Genomic DNA, 25,783 nt, shown 5'->3' with positions numbered 1-25,783 from the left:
GTCTAGAAGTAGAACTGATAGCAGGGATTTCAATAGATTTTAAAAACCAGGAGTCAATGACCCCTGGACTGAAATTTTGAGGAGTCAAATTGAAAAATGCTGGGGTCAATTTCAAAGCGCGTTTATTGTGTTTTTGTCTGTATTATACATGTTTTTTTGATAACCATATGCTCTAAGAGTAAGACAATATCTTAAAAAGTTATACTGCTTTATTAAATAACAATACCATGATACATAACACAACATTTTTTAATGGTACACAAAGATAATGACAAAACATAAATAATTTGTGCGAAAAAATATCCACATTAAGTTTTTCATTTCACAACTTTTATTATTTCTATCACTATACTATGTTTATTTGTAAAAACAATAAATGCTCATTAAAATCTACTTCATCATAACACATTTAAGTCTTTTAACACATTTAAGTAATTTAAGATATATGGTAGCACCTTTTTATCACATATTTATCGTCATTATATTATCATCATTCCTATGATAGCAGGGGTTAACGTAAGAAATTGACACTCACTTGCCCGGGGGGCAAGTTACTTTGAACATCTACTTGCCCTCATTAAAAACTGGTTGCCCTATTTTGAAGTCAATTTTTTATTGTCATTTGATCTTTAAAGCATTGATTCACATGCATTATTATGCTAGATTTAATTTCAGCTATATTCAATGTATCAAGAATAAAACAATAATCGTTTTATAATATAAAGATGTCAACAAAACAAAATCTGGACAGTTTTATTTCATTGAATAGTCACTATTGAATACAATACATATGAAGAGTTTATTACTATTAAAATTTTAAAACGGTATACTTGTCACTATATCTATACAAGTTATGGCAAAGATTAAAAGGGGGGAGGGATTAAAATAGTACTGTGCAAATGATTTTTCAGAGTTTGAAAATCATGTTGATATCGTTGATGAAGAGTTTCTCACTATTTTAAACTTTGAATATGTAACATACAAGTTATTCACAGTTTAAAATAGTGAGAAACTCTTCATATGCATTCTTAGCAAGTTTGAAACGGTCTGCATATTCAACTTGATTTTCAAACTGTGAACAATCCTTTTCACAGTTATTATATTCATGTTCACAGACATCACTATCACTAGTATACGCTTCTTCATCCAGTTCTAGTAACTGTTCTGAAATTGTTTCAGTTTGAGTGCTTTTACACAAGAAAATTGGAATAGCACAGTTACTACCAACACATTTTATCTTGCTTGTTATTATGGAATTTCATCAAGCCACGATGTTTGAAAGTTAGGCTTTCGTGATTCATTTTAATATTTCTCTTCCTTTCTTTTTCGGTTGTTTTGGTTTGTTCCTTTGAGTGTTTCGAGTTACTTTTATTAAAAATAGAAAAAAATCGGCTGGACGCTACCGTCCGCCATGTGTAAACGTCTGCCGAGTAGAACTTGTTTTGAGCGTTTAGATTGGCTTATACAACGCAAGCGACCAATCAAATCTCGTTTTATTTGTACTCGATAAAAAATATATTGACCCAAAGATAATAAATAGATACAAGGGGAAAAGTCGAAAAAATACCGCAATTATACTTATACGAAACGGACTTGCCCGGCGGACTATATACTTTGTAAAATCACTTGCCCGCGAAGATTTTAACCCGGCACGGGCAAGCGGGCGTCCGCTTAAAAAAAGCCCTGGATAGCTTTTGTAACAAAACACAATCTAAATGCATGGAACATCTAGCATATCTATTACTGTTTATCCGAATACTATACATGTCCGAAATGTACACTAAAGAATGCCTTACCTGTAGTAGTTTAAATTTAATAATCCAAGTTTTCATTCTTGTTTTCTGGTTTAACAAACCTTATCAAATGTTTGTTAAATCCAGTTAATGCTTTCTCCATTATTGAATCACCATTAATTTTAATTAGGATTGCCAGCTTTGAATTAAATGCGGGTTATAATTTAATTTACAATGTCGAAAGTCATGACGTAGAAATTTAATTCTAGTCGGATAATTTATATATAATCGAAGTAATGTGTTTTCTCAATGTTTATGTGTAGTATTATGACTTGTTTTTATAAAATAATTAACTGGTATTCCAGTTTATATAAGATATATGGGTGTTACTCGTAATTATCGGTAGATTAACAAACTGACAAAACTCGCTGGACTGAATGGTGGATCTACGTAATTAATAGACCTTTGATCAATTTAGTTTTTTCTTTATTTTTGCCGACTTTCTTTAACCTTGCCGTCTGCAAAGTCTGCAAAAAACTCTGCAATTATCGGATGGTCAATCAATTATCACGTAATCACGGCTGCTAATTACTCAGTTAGTGCGCACGCACTATTTAGACGGTGACATGTGTATTGGAAGAGATGAGATAAGATAAACAACGCCCGGGGTATTCTCTCGATTATAGACGAGTTTCAAATTCTGATACATTACTTTCAATGAGAAGCACAGCGGGATTTATTACCATGGAACTCAATATGTTAACTGACTGACGCACGGGTCTAATTTTCGATGCGTCAAAATGACGCACAGCAGAAAAAAGGGTTGCGTCAAAAACGAGTCATTTTTAATTTGCTCGCGTCAAAACGCAGGATTCTGCGTCTATTGAAATCCCTGTGATAGTAGTAATGATAGTAAATTAAAGTAATAATTAACATGGCACATTTAAGTGTGCTGTAAAGTAAAACAAAAAACATTGTCATCGACTGAAATAATAATATAAAATGCCTTATCACAACTAACCTTTTCAACTTTCTGTTCTACTGATAACTCCTTCCATGCTTTTGAAGGATTTCCTGTTAGCTTGTGAACCTGAACACTTGCAGTTGCGGAGGAAGACATATTTTTTAAAGAATTTAAGAAAATGTGTCAACATGTTAGTTAACATGAGGCCTTTTGGCTGGCTTAGCCATCATCCTATCCCTAAATTTTGTACAGCAACGTGCACATTCGTCATATTTATTTCTGTGCGAACTTATCACCATTAAGTTGTGTCGTATTGCTTACAAAGGGAGGTAACTACCTCTAAATTATAATAGAAACGCGTTTAATTGCGTCCCGTGCAGTCTACATAAGTGCGTACAATTGTAAAAGCGGTTTGTAATTTATCGGTCAAAAAATGAAAATATATTTTCTGTTATCAATCGGTAAGAAACGCTGCTGGTCATAGCTGGATCAAACCCCTGCTTTCATAACCAAGCACCTATTATTGTACAATTAAAGGTATATCAACTGAACCCAAAACTAGCGACTAGGCTCACTCTTTTGATTCGTGTTCTGTTAATTTATTTAAATGTTTCCATTCATGCAAATATTCAAATTAGAGGGGCATTTTCCCTGATTTTAGCATGTATTGAAGTTTGTCATTAAATGCTTTATATTGATAAATGTAAACCTTTGGTCTAAAAAGCTCCTGTAAAAAAATAATTAAATACCTCAACTGGGCTCGAACCTGTCAACTCTGGAGTAAAGTCTAACGCTTAGACCACTCGGCCATCCATGCACATACAAACAGTGATGTATTTTATACTTTATTTAAGCAATCCTCGTAGTATCACAAAATATAACAAAAATAACAGAACTCTCCAATTATTAAATCGCTTCGCGTTGCAACGCTTTATAATTTTCGGGTTTTTAAATCGTCAAAAGATGCATATTATTGATATTTTAGAGCATGGTAAATGTTCAGTATTACGGTTTCCTCACAAATATCATAACAACAACGAAAATTTGTGAATCTGAAGCATTTTTTTGTTGTTTCATTTTTGTCAATTTTTAATACCAAATCGTGAAAAGGTGCCTTTAAATTAGACTAGTCTAATTAATTCCATCAAAGATTGACTTACTTTGAAAAAGAAAGCCCTACTTTTAAAGATGTACATGATTTTGTCATATAAACCTACCTGTCTTGTACATGACACACAACGATTCGTTCTATACAATCATTTAGTGGAATAATAAATATTGTTTATTTAAATTATTCAGTAATTCCACTTCAGCAGTTTTTGACCTCGTCTTCCACGCGCACGAGTCTCATCGTTTATTCGACCATCTCAGTTATAATCTTGCATCTTGGTATTGTTACAAACGCCCCTCCATGGATATCATATCTGCAACAACAAAAAATATGTAACATTAAAAGCGCGTATTTTCTATGAAATTAGCAAAAGCATCTTTGAAAAACTACCCAATAAAAACGCAAACAATACTCTCTCCCCATGGCCTAGTAGTTAGGCGTTCGGACTGCGAAATCGAAGTTTCGATCCCATCACGAGACACAATCTGACAAGACTATCTTTACCTACCGGTAATTGACATTAGGGTACGGGCCACTCTAGGCACCCGCTGCTAGGCCGTTAACCGACCCAACAGTTAGTAAAATCAAGCGGTACCGCTTGCCTTCCTGCCAAGAGCCCGGCAGTAAAGATGTTCATCACTAATGGTGGCTAATAAGCCAAACCAGCTGGCCGTTATCGCGATGATATGCACATATACAAGATTTTCATTTTTATTTTCAATTGCATTCACATAAGTGTCCATCTTCGCTCTTGTTTTGGAGATGAATCGAAAGTTTCGCAGAAGAGGGGAATGCATCAATCCAATCGAGTGCAACACACTGAAGAAATACAGCGATTGTTTGATCGTTTAAATAATGAGTGAAGCGTAACAAAATGCTACCATATCGTATCCTATTTGCCAAATGGATGAAAATACAAGCACAAATATTTATGAACGTTACAACAAACGTTTGACTACAGTCACATTCTCGCTATATTCTACTTGATAACATAAAGAAAATGAAGTCCAGATATAAAACCAAGGTTTGAAAAAAAAATACTGAAGCTAAACATATCTGGAAATATTTTGTCTGAATACAAATTATTACGATGAAATATTGTTTATTATTAAGCGTAAACAATTATTGAAATACATTTTATTATCCGAAAGTTTGTTAATATATTTAAGGTAAAAATAATAACATATATTTATAGAACATTTGTTTCAGCATTAAAACTGACCATACTTTTTACAAGTGCGTGGCTATTGATAGAAAAGTTGATGGGTCAATAATTGATAACAATTGACCGCCCTGATTTTGAAAAGGCCTTTTTTAAAAAGCAGTTTTTTTTCTGCTTATGCAGATGTTTAATTCCGATATAAGTAAAGGTTTGCGTGATTAGGTAAATGTGAATACGTCAATTCATAATAAATGTGTGTATGTCAGGTGGATGCACACACATAACAGAACATACTTCGCAGCAAGTATAACATCACTGAAAAGCTTCATGCTGAGGGCATATTTGCGGCCCTTTAATGCGGCACGATGAAAGCCAATGGTCTGTTCAGTATCGGGATTGGTGAGAGGTTCGTAGTCGTCGCCGGCATCACCCCTGCGGACCGGATATCGACTACAATCCGGTGTCTCTCACTCCGGTAATTCTGCTCGGTGTCACGTACAAAAATGCCAGCATGATTGTTACAATCTACAGTCCGCTTTAAGGCAAGAATTCCTTTCAGTCATGCAGCAGTACCAAGACCGCCGCTATGTGGGATGATTTCACCACCGCTATTGATCACATGGCGTCTAAATTTAGCTGCGACATATGGTGCAGCGCGTCACTTAGTGCCTTATCATCATCATCAGACGTATGTGTGGATGTTCACTTGGAGACACTTCTAACGCAACACTTAATCATATCAATATAGCTCCCTTATTTTTGATCGGATTGTGTTGAAATTTGGACCAAGAATAATTTAACACATATCTGATAACTCCTGAAAATTTAATTGAAATTGAAAAATAACAAAATGTAAAACTTAACAAATTAAAAATGTCACTTCAAAAGTCAAATTCGCAGACTCGTACAGCGTTAAATAATAACAATGTGAACATAAAACGCATAAACTTACACGTCTTAATAACTGACCGGATTGCAACATGCCGATTTAGAAATTTCGCTCGTGAATATTCATACGAGCCATAATGTTTTTCTTAAATAAATGTTATGTTGTTCTTGTGTAAAAACTTACCTAGAATTATGAAATTGAAATGAAATTGGAATAACATGTATATCGCCTTATACTACACTTGGTGATTTTTCTAACGCAACACTTTTAAAACTTACATATCTCAGTAATGAGTGAATATTTTTATTTAAAATTGCACATGTAATCAGTTGACTACAGTGTGTGCAAGCTAACAATAAATTAATTCATCCGTGACGATCGGGCGCTTTTAAAGGACAAGTGGGAAAAGTAGCCTGTAAAATGTAAAGTGCGTGATTGCGCTCCTGAATATTCATACGAGCTATATTGTTTTGTAAAATTAATTTTATGTTTTCCTTATGTATGAACCCAGAATAATTAAATTGAAATAAAGCTAGAATTAAATCGCGTTTCAACAATTTCACGTGAAAAAATATAGAACCACACCTACCCCACGTGCTAAAGCGTCCAATCGTCACGGATGAATGATTTTATCGTGAGCTTGCATAGAACGTTGTCAAATGATCGTATGTAAAATTTTAAATCAATATCTTTATTCATAACTGAGATATTCAAGATTGAAAAGTGATGCGTTAGAAGTGTCTCCAAGTGTCGAACATGATTATACATTTCAGAGGGAATTCATAGAACTGACCCTTCTCAATTACAGATGTTTGTCTCGGCAAAGGTTTCCCATGGCAGATAGAAGTTTCAGCTCTATTTCTTTGCCCGATATGGTATGTGAACCAACCAATGTCAAACACGTGGCGTGCCGTCAGCATGTTAAGAGAGGTCACAGTTTGGACTGTGTCGATGTGTCATTTGAAAGCTTAATCAATGATAATGATATCAACCACCGAAATGCAGCAGTTTGTCATCAAGACTTCACTGCGCCCGATACAGTTATTCAGTAAAATTGCGAGCAACTAACCGATGAGCGACGGACGGGTATGTCAAGCTAGCAGCCCAGGTTACTTGAGAGGTTCTTGCGCATCTTTACCTGCTGTATAAGAAAGCGTTGTTTTTGTTAGCATTAATATATTGTATTGTACTCAAGCAATCACATTTTCACATTTTTGTTTACGGCAATAAATTCATTGCATGAACAAAGTCGATTTCTTTAGTTTTTTTTAATGAAATTGTGTTAAATCTTATGATTATATATTGAGAATAACCGGTCTCGAGCAATTAGTAACACTATTATTAAACCTTACGAACTTGGACTACGTGGCCCCATAATATCAACTATCTGAAGAGAAACTTTATTTCCGACTCCATTTTAGTGTTACAGTTACCATTGACATAAATACAATAACCAAAATATACTCATGGCTTTTGTTACATAAAAACAACTTACCTTCAAAGCTTGTATCGTACGTGTCAAGTGTCGGACGATATTAAGTAAGACGGGCTCCTGAAAAATCTAGTACCAGACAAAACATGGTTTACCACATTATGGCACTTTCTTGTTGTTTGTTACATGTACATGCAACATGACTTGATGCATATCACGTGAGGAGATTTATTAACATTACTGTCAACCATAACGGCACGCGTATTCGCAGGCTTGGCTCGAGCTAAGCTGGCCGCATATGGCATAAGACCAATTTTCACATGACGCGGTCTTTAACAATCTTATGGCGTCTTGTGAAAGGAACATATAACCACGATACTTTTCAATAGAAAATTGAAGACAGACTGTGTTATTAACGCAAACTGTCGGTAGCCTATTTTGGCTTTTATGAACGGTTTCCAGGCATACTGACCGTGTACGTCACACATGTGTGATAAGATAATTAAAGGTCAAATGCAGATTTTATAACGAAACATGCTATTTTATAAATATGTATATTCTAAGACGGCTGGATTCGTAAAAAGCAATAGCAAATATTATTATGATACTAAAAAACTATGATCTTGTTTTCCGAAAACCGATCGGGTATTCCGCCCCCTGTTTTGGTGGTGACGTCATTTTTACATAACGCGCATGACATGGAAACTCGTCAATTGTTGTTACGGATCGGAGCTTGAACACTTCGCGCTCAACGTCAAATTTGACATTCAATATCGTTTTATTGTCCCCTACCGGTTTCATCGGAGAGGACTTATGGTTTGCGCTCCGTCTGTCAGTCAGTCTGTCAGTCAGTCACACTTTTCTGGATCCTGCGATAACTTTAAAAGTCCTTAATATTTTTTCATGAAACTTGAAACATGGATAGATGGCAATATGGACATTATGCACGTCATTAAATTTTGTTCCTACGTCAAAAATTCTGGTTGCTATGGCAACAAATAGACTAGAAATACTGCTGGAAATGGTGGTTTTCTGGATCCTGCGATAACTTTTAAAGTTCTTAATATTTTTTTATGAAACTTAAGACATGGATGGATGGCAATATGGACATTATGCACGTAACGTCATTTTGTTTCTACGTCAAAAATTCTGGTTGCTATGGCAACAACAACAATTCTGACAACGGTGAAATTTCTGACAATGGTGGAGCCGGTAGTGGACTATATTGCTTGGCAATAGTCTTGTTTTGTTTATATTTTGTTAAGTTTTATTTAAAGCGTTTGTTAACATTAGTATTTTGCATGACAAATGTACTAATTATCTAGATACGTTTTTTTTAATGAGCCCCTTAAAGTGTGTTTTTCGTGTCGTATGCCCCTAATTAAGCCATAACCAGCTTTCGATTTGTGTGATTTAGCCCCCAGGCATGTGCACAGACGATCTAACCTTCGCCAGCTAAACTGCACGCTTCATTGACTTTAAGTAATAAACTACACTATGGGATTGGTTGAAGGAGATACATTCAACTAATGAAATTCATCGATACATTTAGCTATAGCAAAGACCTATAGATTACACATAGGTCTTTGGCTATAGGTAAATGTCTACAAATGGCTGCCGAATGGGACTTGTGAAAAACAATACCTTAATTTGTAGCAATTAAAGAAATTAGACGAATGCAATGGACAGTCATTTATTTTTCTTTGTTCAATTTAATTGGTATAAGCTCTTTAGAGCGATAATCCTTTTGAGAAACAGGTTATTGCCAGTGAAATTCAACAGCACACATAATAAATGGCAATTAATTTGTTTTTTTACAAATTGGGATAACTGTTTGATGTTCATCCATAGTAATTGAAATAATAAAGACTCAAAAATGAAGAATTACTTTGCTAGTATGAAACTAAATCATTTTTCAAAATGAAACGCCAACAGGTAACACTTGAATCCATTTGGAACAAGAAACAACAAGAGGGCCATGATGGCCCTGAATTGCTCAACTGACTAACCTTGCTACATCAACTTAAATTCTATAAGACCCATATACAATCCCAAGCCAGATTGCATTAATTAATACATTCTGACAAAATTTCATTTAGACGGGATGAAAACTGTGACCTCTTTCATCACACAAGGTTTTACTAGAATTTGCCAAGTGACCTAATTTTTGACCCCAAATGACCATATACGAACCAAAATCAGATATTATAAAGATAAACATACTGACTATATTTCATTAAGATCAGATGAAAACGATGACCTCTATTGTCTACACAAGGTTTTTCTATGATTTGACCTAGTGACCTAGTTTTTGACCCCAGATGACCCAATTAAAATCCCAACCTGATTTCATAAAGATTGGATGAAAACTGTGACCTCTACTGTCTACAAAAGTTTTTTTAAATGTTGACCTAGTGACCTAGTTTTTGACCCCAGATGACCCAAATACAAACCCAATCCAGATTTCATTAAGATAAATATTCTGACCAAATTTCATAAAGATTGGATGAAAACTGTGACCGTTATTGTCTTCACAGGTTTTTTCTATTATTTGACCTAGTGACCTAGTTTATGACCGAGATGACCCAAATACAATGCCAACACAGATTTCATCAAGATAAACATTCTGACCAAATTTCATAAAGATTCGATGAAAACTGTGACCTATATTGTCTACACAAGGTTTTTCTATTATTTGATCTAGTGACCTAGTTTTTGACCCCAGATGACCCAAATACAATCCAAATCCAGATTTTATCAAGATAAACATTCTGACCATTTTCATAATGATTCGATGAAAACTGTGACCTCTACTGTCTACACAAACAAAGTGTTGACGGACACACGCACGCACGCACAACGTAAGCCGGACATCACACGGTCACATAAGCTCGCAACAGGTGTTATTTCTTATTATTATTAATACGTGCCAAACTCTTCGCTCTTTCAACATGTCGAACTCAACCAGAAATGTCAATGGTAATTCATCTGTTTAGTAGCAATAATATTCTTGTATGCTCATTTGAATTTCAACACGTATTTAAAAGTATAGTCAACCAATGCAACTGGCCCAATTGACAACTTTGAACAACATCATATACGCGACTGCTTTGCAACATAGATACGTTTTACGACATTTATTAATTATTGAAATGACATGCACGCAATAAAATCAATGAAACGTTAAAGCTCTTCATGTTTATTAAAAACATCCGACCAAGGACCCGCTTGACCTAGAGACACCCCTTGGTGCTTACAGTACTAAGAGATATATGAATTATCTAAGTGATCATTTCTGAGAAAGTACAAAGATCATAACATTAGTTGAATAGTTGTAAGAACATACCTGTGTATAGATTTTATTGTATTGTTTTTGTTACAAAATGATCTAACATTTGATAGAACTTGAAATAAAGAGTGTTGCTTAAAATGTTATTTATATCATTTGTAAAAAGGTTAACCAATGACTTATTTGACAGTTTTTTAATAACAAGACTCAACAACGTATACATAAATTGATTACAACCAAGTTTGATAAATATCCACCCATCCAACAGGGTGACCTAGTAACTTAGATATCCAACAAGGTTAAATAGAAGGTCCACCCATCTAACACTGTTAAAAAATTTCTGGTCATAAAGATTATTTCTCCCACCACTTTAGTGATTTGAGAGACACTTGATTTACCCCTGTGTGTCTGTCTGTCTGTGTGTCTGTCACACTTGATGTCTAAACTCGAGTTTTTGTTTGTTGAACATGCACTTTTATCATGCAAAATGCTGATTAGATAGCAGGAAATTGCATCATTTCAAGGTGCCATTTAGAAAAAATCGACAACGGCCGGGGACACCCCTCCCGCAACCTCCTCAGTTGAGCCCACCTCCATCTGAAAAACATTTGGATACGCCTCTGTAATTCGATATGGTTCAGTGTTGTTGCTTTCGGGTGCATGGAACGTCCGGACAACTACAACTACACGCAACGGATTCATTACTTAAAATGCTTTTAAAGGGACTGTTAACCACGAATGAGGAAAAAAGAAAAGTTCTTAAATACCGTATGTTTTTACAAGTGTTAGTTTATATTGATTAAAATATCACGACTGGTATATGACATTACCTGAAAAATGTTCACATTTTCAGTATATTCGGTAATAAAATTTTGCGACGTGATATCGAAAGTACATCGCGAAAATTGGTGACATAACGATTTACACACTATAAATACCGCAAGTAGATTGATCATTTTGTATAAAAATATATACAATTCGCTAAACATGCACAATTTGCATTTCTGGGTTCACCACGTGTCGATGATGATCAATCTACTGTCTTATTTATAGTTGACTGGTAGTTACCTGGTAGACATACCCAGTAAAATTAATTACAAAATATACTGAAAATATGAAAACTAAACAACGTTTTTCAAGTAATGTAATATACCAGTCGTGATATTTTAATCAATATAAACTAATAATTGTAAAAAATACGGTATTTTACAACTTTTCTTTTCTTCGTGGTTGACAGTCCCTTCAATATTTTTGAGAAATTGCGACACAATATTCTAAATTCCTAGAAACACGGAAACGCATTATTGTAATATATATGTATTTTTGTAGATCACATATACACATTATTTTAAATGCCACTATTTTTTATCAATATGTACGCATCAATTGTTTGGTAACAAAAGCACGATATTTGAACGTTTCGCTAATATTTAAGAAATGACTGGTGAATCAGCACAACAGCTATAAAAAAGGACAAATACCTTTTAACTTATAAATATCACAAGTTGTGGTCTGTGTCGCCCTAACAATTAAAAGTGTTAAAATATTATGTGTGTTTATCAATCACATTTGGCTCAACTTATAAGAAATTATGCGAGAATAAAAAATGACTGTGTAAACTGTTAATTGTTAACTGTTAGTTATACACATTATACACTTATTTCATGGATGCGCGGTGAAAATGTCAGCCCTGATACCGAGGGACAACAGTTTTGACTGTTCACCAAGCAGTAATCGATAAAATAAATAATTTTGACTGTTTAACTGTAAAATGACGTCATTTTTTTCGACGAAATGACGTCATTATTCCAGCAGGCAACAGTATACACTTATTTCATGGATGCGCGGTGAACAGTCAAAACTGTTTCCCAAGGTATCAGGGATGACTTTGGTACTGTTGCCCGAGGCCGAGGGCAACAGTATATAAATATTACATGGCTGACAGGGTGACAGTAAATTTGTCAATTTGAGGAAATACTGTCAACCGTGGCGAAGCCAAGGTTGACAGTATTTTTCCGAAAGTTGACAAATTTACTGTCACCCTGTCAGACATGTAATATTTATTTTATTATACCGAATAAACTATTCAAACATGAACAATTTATATGAACCCTGAACAATTTTTATATTCAATAATTGAATTTAATTTCAGCAATGAACAACCATTAATATGTTGAGTGGTTCAGATTTACGGGCGGAGCAAAATGAACTTCGCTTTATTGGGCACCGACCTAGTAATCAATTTATCCCATTAATTTTGTTAATTCGTCAATTATTTCTTTGAAAATATATTACCGAACCAGCTTTCCGTATTTTATTTTCATCACTTGATTACGAAATTTATGACGTACTTGTGTGACGTCATTTCGGTGACGAAACATTTTGGGACAACAATATGGACGTGGTGGTTTTTTTAACAGTAAAATATTTGTTTAAAGCATCGAACGAATCCAAAACGTATTTCGGATTGTGTGTTTGTCATGCATAACACCTTAAGAACACACACTGGAAGTGTAAATCGTTGAAACTTTATTGTTATTAGCATTGGATTAAAGTTGCCTTTGAGGTTAGCGTGTCGTTTATACTAAATTGATTTTCTTTTTGACTCCTGTCAAAGCTTAAATAATGGCATTAATCTATTCTACCGCACAGTTTCAGCTGCAATCGATATTTTAATTATCCAAATACAACGGACACGCACAACTGTGTACTGCGCATGCGCGAATGGGACAGTATAATTTTCGAACATTCCGCACGTGATTGCTAAGGCAGCGGGATACAGTATTTTTTGTCAGTAATTTTTTTCCCGCTGATGGCACGTGATTGCTATGGCAGCGGGATACAGTATATTTTGGACAGTAAATTTATTCCCGCTGGGTCTGACAGTATTTCTATGTCACGATGGCCTATGGTAGTTAAGCATTGTGAATAAAAATGAGGTATAATAATTCCAAATGTCAGCCCTGATACCGAGGGACAACAGTTTAGACTGTTCACCAAGCATCCATGAAATAAGTGTTTTATTACCTGATCAAATTTCCAACATAGAAATAACAGCAAACTAAATTTTTATTTACACACAACAGTAATCGATAAAATAAATAATGTTGACGGTTTAACTGTAAACTGACGTCATTTTTTCGACGAAATGACGTCATTATTCCAGCGGGCAACAGTTCAAACTGTTGACCAGTCAACAGTTCGATATTCACCGGAAACAGTTTAAAACATTGCAAATTTCTTTTTCGACGAGGAAATAGCAAAAAATAATTAATTATCATTTATATAAGGCATCAGGTAATAAATTTAACTGTGTAAACTTAGTTATACAACTATTTAACCCAAATAATATACTGTTTTCTACAGAGACTAGATAAAGACCATTTTTTTAAACGGCGATAAGAATAATATTAATGAAATTACAGTCCACTCTCGTTATTTCGAAGTCGGCGGGAACAAGAAAAAATATCGAGATAACGAGAGTTCGAGATATCCGATTAGGCGTTTTCAAAGAAAATGCGACGAACATTTACCTTGTTTTTAACATCTAAATACCTGCTAAGTGGTCTAACTAAAGCCGTCACCGTGTGGCATAATACTCTCTACCTGATATATACGCGTTTCTACGAGGCAAGATTAATTTTGCTATTTAAATGCTTATAATGACGTTTTAAGTATTATAGATTGCAAGAACACATGCGGTTATTATTTTTTAAAACTGTCGAGTAAACATCCGGTAATGTTGCTATTTAAAGTTATGATGTAATTGACGTCCAATCAAGACGAGGGTTTTCCATCTGAACATGCGTTAATCACGTTCCGGAATACTGAACTGTACATGTACATTTTGTAGTTTGAAATGCAAAGTTCAATCGAGTATTAGTACAGGATCAAATAAAAATGAAAAGCAATATTGAGTCTTATCTTTATTACCCAACATCCCCAGATCTAGTTACAGACTGTGTATTAATTGCAGTTAATTGATGTTAAAGTGACAGTTAAAGTGACAGGCTTTACTCAAGTGTTAAGGGCTAACGACACTACACACGTGTGATCATTGATGCAATTAACTGATCAATTTCCTACCGCACAGTATCGGGAGCAGCCGGACGAAGCGGGACGGTGAAGTATTAAAGAAAAAATTTCTCACTTTTTGCCGACACTGGAACAGTTATTCGCACTTCGAGATAAACCACAGTAAATACATGGAAACTCGGGACTCGGGACAAAATTTAATATCGAGATATCGAATTATTCGACATAACGAAAATCGAGATATGCGATGTTTATTTATATAGATAAAGTAGGAAAAATGTTATGACATTGAACTTACTTCGACATATCGAGAATATCGAGATATCCGATGTCGAGATAACGAGAGTGGACTGCAAAAGGTTTTCTAACACTATGTGGTATTTACTCTTTCCTGCTATATTTCGCCTGAAAAGGCTTTTTCAAAGTTTGATTTCACAAATTGGCTACATTTTCTGTCTATTTCTCCACAAAACAATCGTATATTGACGCGGAAAAAAATAAACAGGAAATGAACAGATACTCGTGCATATATTTTATTACAAAAACAATATTCCATAAATCAAGAGTTTTCAATTGTTAATAGTAATATGATGATAACTATAAGGGTCTTATTAATTATAATTAATGTGATGATGATGACTGACGATGATGATGATGATGATGATGATGATGCTGCTGCTGCTGATGATGATGATCATGATGACGATGATGACGTATTATCGTATATGCACAACTGAATTGAAATTTAATAAGAGCAATATAAATAGTTAGATATTCTGGTAATGATAGCGCTTCCCTATTAAAATTCTAAGCGATATTTTTACTTGCAGCTTGTCATTTGTTACAAAACATAATAATGCGTACATAAACAAATAGTTTTTAAACAATGTAAGAGGGTATATTCACGTGATAGTCAAGATGGTGACGTCATTGCATGTGCGTGTATTTTTCACCGTTTATACCCTTTATAACTTGAATTATTTTTTTAATGCCGCTCACTTTCAATCCAAATTTATTATTTAGCGATACGAAATAAACGATAACCATCTTGTTACTGTTAAGCCTGGAAAGTGAGTGTCCAAAATGTAAGCAAATTTTAATAAATGCTTTTAGTGGATTTACCAAAGAAATAATTCAAAGTTGTTTGAAGTGTTCAATTAACATTGTTTTAAAATAATCTTTTGCTATTTCCATTTGACACAATTATTTGCAATACATATTGTGTCCAAAGACATTTGATTGTGTAATTGACGATGCGAACAGCATCGTCCAAGGTTTGATAACCATCCTAAAAACTTTCACAATGGCGGCCTATGTAAAAGACCGAGCCAGTCCGATTGAGATAACTCGATTTTTCAGTTACTTCCCTTTTGCATACGCCACTGCGTAGGAGCATTGATAACATTCTCCTAGCAGAGTTGTCGTTCGTGTTTCAACATTCAACAATGGCCGCCTTAATGAGAGTCTCGATTCAAAACTTTCTTACTGCATACATTGGCTTGTTTCGCTATTTAGAAGCTGTCATTTAGGATATATGAATTATATATTCACTAAATCTCCGCTTATGACAACAATAGTTGGAATTCGAAGGATATATACTCGATGTGAATGAAGGACTTTCTGGATCGTAACAGCTTGACACGGCAAAACTGGCATACTGATTACTGGTATTTTTAGTTATCAATATAAGTCACATTGTGCTTTATAAATTGTATTCGAGCATTTTGCGACTTATTGAATGACTATGATAACCGATATCAACATTTCATCGGGTATTTGCAGATCACCAAGCTGTCCTGAGATTCAACATTGATTTCAGACTCTTTACTTGTTAGGACTCTTTCTTAGTGTTAGTACTTTTTATCATTTTAAAGTTAAATGAACTGTGTCACAGTAAAAGAGACATTAAGGCGATTGTGGCCAGTTTGGATCTAGATCAGCCAGCAGTCGCTTGAAAGCTGTTTGCTTAAAAGCGTTTTTCTGACAATAACAAATAATTTAATTGGATACTGATTTGACTACGCTTTTCCTGTGACCTGGCTCAAATAACAGAATTGTCATTAATCAAATTATTTATTTCGAACATTAATCAATTGTTTTTCTTGTCCCTCGGGATCAATGACTCCAGCACTTTTCTGTTGAGAATTGAATACTGCTAAAGGCGATGCTAGGGGCCGTGAGAGATGTTGCACCTTCCAGTATCGCTCGATTGTTCATTGTCGGCTCGGGTACTACGTACATGTACCCCGGGTACTCTTAAGTATACTTACATGTATCCCGGGTACGGTAAATATACAGAAATGTACCCGGGAAATTTAACCCTAAATCAGTCGTTGTCGACTATTTTTTGTAATAATTATATACACACATTTATGGCAATTTTCTGTAGATTGGCCTCTATATTATCGGAACACATAATCAATCAAAGTACTGAAAGAACTGGTGTGACTATTTAAAGTTGTCTATATCACCACAATTGTGTACGTGGGTACGAAAATTTTGGGTAGGAAAAAAATGGGTACGAAAATTTTGGGTACAAAAATTATGCCCAAAAAATTAAGTACGTAAAAAGATTTGGTTACGAAAAAAATGTGGGTAGGAAAAAAATTGAGTGCGAAAAAAATTTGGTTACGAGCAAAAATTTGGGTACGAAAAAAAATGGGCACGAAAAAAATTGGGTACGAAAAATGTAGGGTCAAACGTTTGTGGGTTATAACATTACGTTTCAGCATATAAATTCAAAACTTTACATGCTCTTTAATTACACCATGCGCTTCAATTTCACATGTATATCATACCAAACTTGATATTTCGTTGTTTCCTTTCCTAAGTTAATGATGCTATGTGTACGGACGTGATTTCACAATCCCATGTGCCTGAACATATACTTTTTCTCTTTTGATTATTGTTCTTTTTCTGTAATTCAATAAGCTTAGGCATGTTTGTTCGTTAAGTATGGCAATAATTTCATGATGATTCCCGATCGAAAGTGGGAATGAACACATAGTCGTAAGAGCACTTAAATACGTGAGTTCGCCCATGAACACATGATAAGGTTAACTAAATCTCCGCGATATGACCTAATATGTGTTTAAAACAGCAAACAATATCCAACAAACGAATGAATTGTCAAACATAGTATGTGCACTGATGTGGCTCTGTAATTAATGTTTGAAAAGTTTATTAAATATTAGGGATGGCAGCAGTTAATCGGTTAACCGGTTATCCGTTTCTTTAGGAGGTTAACCGATTACAAAAATAATATTCGGTTACTCTTGCAGAAAACGCATTTTTTGTTGAACGCATTAAATGCTCAAATCGTAAGCACCTTTTCCTTTTCAATCAGCACACACCAGTGATAGTTTTCATCTGTATGAGAAACATAAATAGACTAAAACAGAATTAATGTAGTGATTGACTTAAAAGTGATAGTAATCTTGAATAGTTATTTTCGGATATGTTCGTCCCACAGTTTGTTTATGTTTATGTGAGCACTGGAACTCATGATAGAAACTATTGAAGTTCATCAGTAATTATTTAAACGTTTTGTTATATTGTTATGTCTGGTTATATAATGTTGTTTATGTAGTAAGGATGTCATATTAAACTCGGCGTTGCTAAGATAATTAACTTGACGCAGCTAACCAAACCCCCGTACAACAAAATAATGACATCCTTCAATCACTGTGGGCTGACGAGGTCAAAGCGTAGTCCGTTTCGCTACGACGTCGGGTATATGTTTTACTACGAAAACATTGTTTAAATACACATGGCATCGAGAACGGATTAGTCGAAAATTGTGTTTAAAACAGCTAAGATTATGCTTTTTTAATAAAACTCTGAATTTAAGCACAATGACATTTCATAGGTCGGTTACATCAAATTATAATCCAAGATGTGTCTGGTTTATGCGGTTAAACATGAAATACACCGCTGATTTATCAAACCGTCAAGTCAAGTCAAGTTTCACTTAAAAAAATGCAATTAAGGTTTACATCTGTGTTTAATTGACACAATTTTACACTATCCATATTGATCTATGTATCGTTAAGTCACTGGTGTGTTTAGAAATGTGAAGGGTGAACCAGTTATCAGAAATAAAGGCTAAATATTATTATTAAGCATGATCATGTCTCTGACAGTATACGTATATGCCTCGCTACGACAACGCTTTAGCGTGTATGCGTTTCTCACAGAAGACGTATTGGTTATCTCTCAAAGGCAAAATAAAGAAAAGTTTTTTTTTAATACAGAGTCATGGAGTTGCTGGATGTTTCCTTTGAGGAAGAGGTAGTAACAACGGCACAACATGATCCGAAGCGCACAGTCGACAGTGCACCAGTTTTTTTAAGTTATATCATAAAGATTAGTTTGTTAGACAAGGCGAATTGTCGAGTTTATAAATGGTGTGTCCTTTTCTATTGCAAAGAAAAACATCACAAAAGAATGGTAGATTTTCCCCCCAAAAATAGAAAATTCGGTTGGAAAACAGCATAAACTGGATGCACAGTAAACATTTCAACAAAATAAAACTACTTAGAAATATTCTAAGAAATTGTTTGATGTTCCAGCATGTAGAGTAATCACTGTGCTTCAAATACTGAAATTTTGATATTATTCAATGAAATATAAACGAAGATAGAGTATGTTTTAATAGGTGGTATTCATGAAGTTGCGAATACTTTGATTCCCGATATAGGGCACTTCGGATAACAGAGACTTTCAACAAATTGGGCACTCTGATAACCGAGTTTTATCTTCTACCTGAAATGCATTTATGTATATTATGGCTATTCTTACCAAATATTTTGAAGTACGAATCACTTTGCATTGTGAAGCCCGACTCATTGGGAATCTATGCATAACGTTATTACATACACATGTAAAATAAAACCAATGGCGTTGTTTGTTTAAAAAAAAATCTTATTACTAATAATTTATGTAATTAATATTATAAGAGCAATTTTTAAATAAGATTCAAATGCTTATTTCTGAGGTAATATATTTCAAGTGACGACCGAAAATAATTGTCCATATAATAAACTTGTTTTTAAGTGGTAAATTGAGATTAAAAGAATTGAAAGTACAACGGATCATGTGGATCAACACGACCGTATTCAATTGAACTTATTGCAGGACTCTAGATAAGGGGAGCAAGGGGTCTTAAAGCGGCCAATTCACCTCATAAAATCCTTTGTCATTGGTGCTCATTAGACTCGCATCATGAAGACGATACTAATGCGTAGCCACAAAATTTAAAAGAGATTGGAAAACTCCCTTTATATTGAGCTTTACACTTCCTTTTCCCTTGTATTATCATATTCCAAAGGGATAAGAACATGTTTCGGTAATTTGTTTTTTAATTTACGTCAGTACATACATTTTTATTTATTGCCTATTATTTACTATAGCAGTATTCCACAGTGAATTCTGCATTTCTGATTCACTAAATAGAGTGTGTTATATCTGGTAAAAAGTGTCGAGTTATCTGGAATCGAATCATTGTCTTTGAGATGATCGGTAAAAGAAGTGTCCATGAAAATTTGGCATCCGGCTCTTAAAACATTTGAATTTCCTCAAATACGCTGTTCAACTAATATTTAACATGTTGTTACATTAATGGACATATTGATCTTTTATTTCGATTAGTTGGCACGTTCTTGAGTTATTGCCAAGTATTTTTATTTTGTTGAAATACGTACTGATCATCGAATTCATGACAATTATCGATGAAATTTTATCTCTTTTTTATAACCCACTGTTTTTTTCACGACTTTCTTGCTCCGCAATACGAAGTACTATACCATTAATCGACCAAACAATGTTACGTGTCTGAAAACCAAATGAACAGAACATAAATGCAAAAAAGCTGAAGAACTCAACTTTCGCGCGTGGCTTTTGTTGTTATCTGGTATCGAAGTGCCATCTGTTATCAAAGTATCCGCATACCCGGCGTGTAACAGCCGTAAGGTGTGGAAAGAAGGACCCCAATGGCATAAATCCGCAATTGCCTAATCAATGTATTGTTGTAAAGGTGTGTCAGTGGGTTTCTGTCACAGGTTATTGTTTACTGCGTACATGACGGTCGGTAAATTTACCTCGTGTTACAATGCGGTTGATACCCAGTCTCACTATGATGCCGGCGGAGCCCCAGTGCGTGATCAGGCATCTAACGGGATGAACCGGTGCCCTACCGGGATGAACCGGTGCTCCAACAGGATGAACCGTGGACGACCGGGGACAACCGGGGCTTCACCGGGAAAGTATTAAAATGTGTAATACCTCCGGGATGAACCGGGAGTCACCGGGTAGGACCGGCAACGACCGGCGTGGCACCGGGAACAACCGGGATTACACCGGGAACAACCGCGACGGCACCGTAGCTCCACCGGGGCCCAAACACACCCCGACAGAGCTACGGTAACGCCCCGGTGGAGCCCTGGTAAATGCCGGCAGAGTCCCTTTATAGCTACGTTACATTAGTAAACTGGTGCTCTGACGGTGCCGTCCCGGTTGTTCCCGGTGCAGGCCCGATTGTTTCCAGTGCCAAGCCGGTCATTGCCGGTCCTTCCCGGTAACTCCTGGTTCATCCCGGAGGTATTAAACATTTGAATACTTTCCCGGTGGAGCCCCGGTTGTTCCCGGTTAAACCGGGGCGTTGCCGCAGCTCTGCCGGTATAGCCCCGGTGAGTGCCGGGGCTCTGCCGGGACTCACCGGGTTCAACCTTTTCATATGGATGTTCATGCGCACAGTTAAGCACGGCATCTTTTGCACTGGGAAATGGCAGTCTGCAGTAACTGCAAACTGCATGTGATATGTCCTGAAATGGATACAGAAAGTCGTTGAGCAACCTATAAATTATATTTGTACTTCGTTGCGCAACCAATACATACTCTGTGCAAAACCTATACACAACGCGACTTGTAATTTTCTTCAAAACAAGGCATTTGAATAATTAAAATACATGTTCGTTACCTGTTTTGTACTTTAAAATGTGTAATGTACACTCAATCAAAGTAACATGGAGTTTTATTTAATTTAAGTTACCATAATTGGTTATTTTAACATAATAATCACCTTATGCATTGCTTCAAATCAAAATATTTCGATTTTAGCTCAAAATAACTTAAAGATTGCAACTACTCGCATTTGTTATTAGTTTGTTATTGAAAATAAGTACCTACCATTACTGGATGTTCCGTTCTCTAATCCATAAAAAACCAGAAAAGATGAAACTCGCCTGATTAAGTAGTTTATTTACACAATGTTTTCATAGTAAAACATATACCCGACGTCGTAGCGAAACGGACTACGCTTTGACCTCGTCAACCCCCAGTGTTAATGCGCTCGATGGAGTCTTAATCATAACCCACATATTTAAAACTTAGTCAAGCAGAGCCATTTCAATAACTCGCGCAAGTAAACAAGTTCACTTAGTATCCCATTAACATTACCACGCTTTGTTTTATTATTCCCGAAGCGTAAAAACGCTTCATTTATTATTACATGAACAAAGATTTTGAGAGAGAGAAAGTAATAAAATAAAGTTGTTTTTTTTTTAACAAGCATCATATATTATCCCATTAAGATAACCACGCTTCATTTATTATGTATTATCCCTTGATTAAAAAACACGTTTAATGTAGTATGCCGTTAGCAAACGGACTAATGCTGAATTTCAAATGCCACGCTTTTAAGAATGTTTACGCGTTTCCAAAACACGAAACCCTGTTGGGAAAACTTAAATGTTCGGGCCAGTGATTTTAAAATAAATAATGCGTATATTTAATGTAATGTGAGTTGACATAACGCGACTCATTCTCTTTTCATGTAAGGCAATACGTGCATTCAAAAGTTATCGTTCCCCTAACAATCCTAATTGAACGGCGTCATATGAAAATGGGCCCTGTTCTATATGCGGCCAGCGTTGCTCCAGAGCAGCCTGCGCAGTCACGCAAGGTCTCGTGGTCTCATCGGCGTTTATTTGTCTGGAGCTACATATGTCGAATAAGACCCATTTTCGCACGACGCGGATCAAGTAATACTCAGTACGTTTGTGTACTCGAATATAGCCAATGCCATAGTTAAGTTTAGCACTGCGCTTTGGTGTTATCGCATCTTCGAAGTCAACTATAATAAACAAAAATAAGTTACATTTATATATTGTAACGAGCCGAGCGGTTCTTCTTTTTCTTTTCCTTAACGCAATGTGATAGCGGGCCTACTCTTGGTGTTAAACCAACTTTTCTTTCATTAAGTTGTATTTAAACATTTTAAATAAAATGGACTCTGTTAAAATAAACTGAAGATAATAGCCTGAGTCATTTAATGACTCTCAAATAATAATTATAATAAACAACCAAATAAAATTCAACAAATTTTTATTCTTAACTAACTTGCATCAATAGTACATCAGTGCATTCAACAATTTATCATAAATAATACAATTCTCAAACTCACATTTACAATGCTCAATCAATCTTAAAACTGTAGGATTAAATATCCCTATAGATCTACCTTAGTCTTAAATCTTATTCAAAAACTCCATCATATGCAAAAATATGAATAATGTTTCTAACTTACTTTTAATGAAAATGCCTAAAAATAATATTTATTAGAGAAAAATTTAGTAATAAGAATGTTACTTTTATTCCAAAAAAATTAGAGTCCCTGACTGTGAAATTACCAGGGTATATATACTAGGGCTCCGAGCAGGTCCGAGCCTTGCGCGGTCATAACATTAATCCGAGCAATAACTCAACCGCGCACCATCCGCGCGTCTTCCGAGCGTAACCGATCACCTCAAAATAAACAGAGTTACCGCCTAAAGTTTAAACAGTAAAAACTTTATTAAAATGACTGGAAATGTTTCTTTAAGTATAATAATAAGGTTTAGAACATATAAATACACATGACTGTAATTATTTGATAAAAATCAAACCTCCGCATGATGAAGAAATGTACTGCGAAAATGAAAAGGTAAACCGTCTGCTGACAAGTTTGACAGAGGTCGTCAATGTACACTACCCATAATTCAACAAAAGGTCAAAAGTCACTTCCTTTAAATATGGCGTCTATCCAAACATGTGATTGTAGTGACCAACAAAAATGGATTTTACACGGATATGAACCATACAAACGGTAAATTAAGCATAGTAGATGTTGATAATAAGATGTTTAGTTTTGAATGCAATAAGAAATAACATTTGACATAGAGTTAAAATGTAACACATGGTCATAAAAACAAACATGTTCTCGTGACCTATTTAATAAAAATGTCAACATCGGGTCATGACATTACCCCCTCCTTAACATTAAAGGTCCCTCTTTAATGCCTAAAAAACTTTTAAACTCATGGTTACACACACATACATGTATAACAATCTTTAAACTTTAACAACAAAGTTCAACATCTTTAAAATATTTACAAAATGTCAGCACCAGCTTTGTGCACTTAAAAAAACTGGATTTTCCTTTAAGCATCTTTAAATTCACAATACAATTATAATACTTATTATCTTCTAGATATAAAGGAGATCATTTATTACTGCACAGGATACAAATACATTAGATATTAGTGTAGTATATAGCAATGTCTGTGATAAAATTTACAAAGTTAAGTTTCATTATTATTAATAAATTACTGTGATACTATTTAGCTATTAAATAGTGCCTTACACTGACTGTGATAATACTATAAACTATTTGATAAATGTTCATTAACATCTTCTATTTCCGGTACAATGGACTGCGATCCCGGCGGTTGTAGTGGTTGCCATTTTTCTTGCGCCACTGTGGCTGTCTGTTTTCCTTGTGGTCATGATGGCGATTGTACTCCCTCACTCCCTTGTCGACTCTCCGCTGTGGAGCCTCGGTAAGCGTAGTGGGCTGTGTCATGGGGACAGCAGGCGGCATCTGGACAGGCTGTGCACGCAAAGAGCTGATAGTTCCTGCGAGATTTTTTTACCATAGTCATGGTCAACTGCTGGTTGGTGTTGCCCTGCATCTCAAGTTGGCTTTTAATACCTCGCAGCATGCCCTTTATGCCTTCCAGTTCCTTCAACACACCACAACAGCCTTCACATGATGTCTTGCCTGAAGAGGATGAAGATGATGATGATGAGGAGGAAACGGACTGATTCCCCTTGAGTTGTCTACACTCCTCAATAGTTGGGAGGCTGTCCATGATTGCTGGAGATGTTGCCGCGTTGTTGACCCGAGATGGTGTATGCTCCTTTGGCCTTGGGGTGTCAAGCCTTGCCGCCGACATGTCAGGGGTGTAAGGTCTTGGTACGTACTGCGGTGCCTCCATCACATTATCAAGGAAATCTAAACCATCTGGGAACGCCATGTCAACTGCCTGGGATAGAGTGTCCTCAGCCACTGGTGCAACATCTCTTGGTCCAATGGTGTATGGATTGGGGTTCCTTACAAGATAGCTTTCGCTATCTTCTACCCCCTTCTCTTGCAGCAACATCCTATGGCGAGGAAAATTCTTAACATGTCGCTGCAAATCTCATAACTGGAAACAGCGGAACAGGCAGAGCTTACAATGGAATGGCGCCTGATCCAGTGAAAGGTGCTGCCGCCGGAAATGGTCCAAGATTCTGTAGCGAGGACCAACTTTCTCCACACCATTCACATGATAGCATCGAAGGCACTGGTAGCGTTTCCGGTCGCTTCAACCGTGGCCCGACTTTGTCTGCTCTTCCATGATTCTAAAACAGAAGATTTAATTTACTTTTACCAACGTGTACTAGCGTTTTGCATTAAATCTGTTACATATGCAGTATCTGGACGGAATAGTTGTTCGCTCTTTAAGTCCTTTCTCTTCTCTCTCTCTCTGTACTCCTTGCATTTTTCTCACCCAGTTTGCACCAGCAAACATCCTGTCGACTACTCCTTATTATATTAATGCCCAAACTGTATTACTCTCATACTGCTCTCCGCCATACTGTTCTTTTCCCCAAACATATACAATTTCCCTATTTTTCTCGCCAAACATCATTGTATCACAGGATTCTTGTTTTTCTACTTTTCACAAGTGCCTTCATAACAGCTTCACCTCAATTTTATTTTGAAGTACTAGTCCCATATATGCAAGTATTAACATCTGATTGAGCATTGTTTACAGCAGTAAAACATAATCAATAGCGCAATAACACAA

General features: G+C 35.6%; 1 protein-coding gene across 1 annotated transcript in view; it reads right to left on the bottom strand.

Moving 5' to 3' along the window:
• LOC127850237 (metallophosphoesterase MPPED2-like) overlaps window positions 1–25,783 on the bottom strand; it is a 96,129-nt gene that overhangs the window by 19,812 nt on the left and 50,534 nt on the right. The window contains 1 exon segment of the mRNA XM_052383114.1: window positions 2,755–2,823. Coding sequence (XP_052239074.1) covers window positions 2,755–2,823 — 69 coding nt within the window.

The sequence above is a fragment of the Dreissena polymorpha genome, chromosome 11 (assembly GCF_020536995.1).
Source record: "Dreissena polymorpha isolate Duluth1 chromosome 11, UMN_Dpol_1.0, whole genome shotgun sequence".
In the NCBI taxonomy this organism is placed as follows: Eukaryota; Metazoa; Mollusca; class Bivalvia; order Myida; family Dreissenidae; genus Dreissena; species Dreissena polymorpha.
Note: the sequence above shows the minus strand (reverse complement) of the source record. Positions and strands in the feature narration are given on the sequence as shown.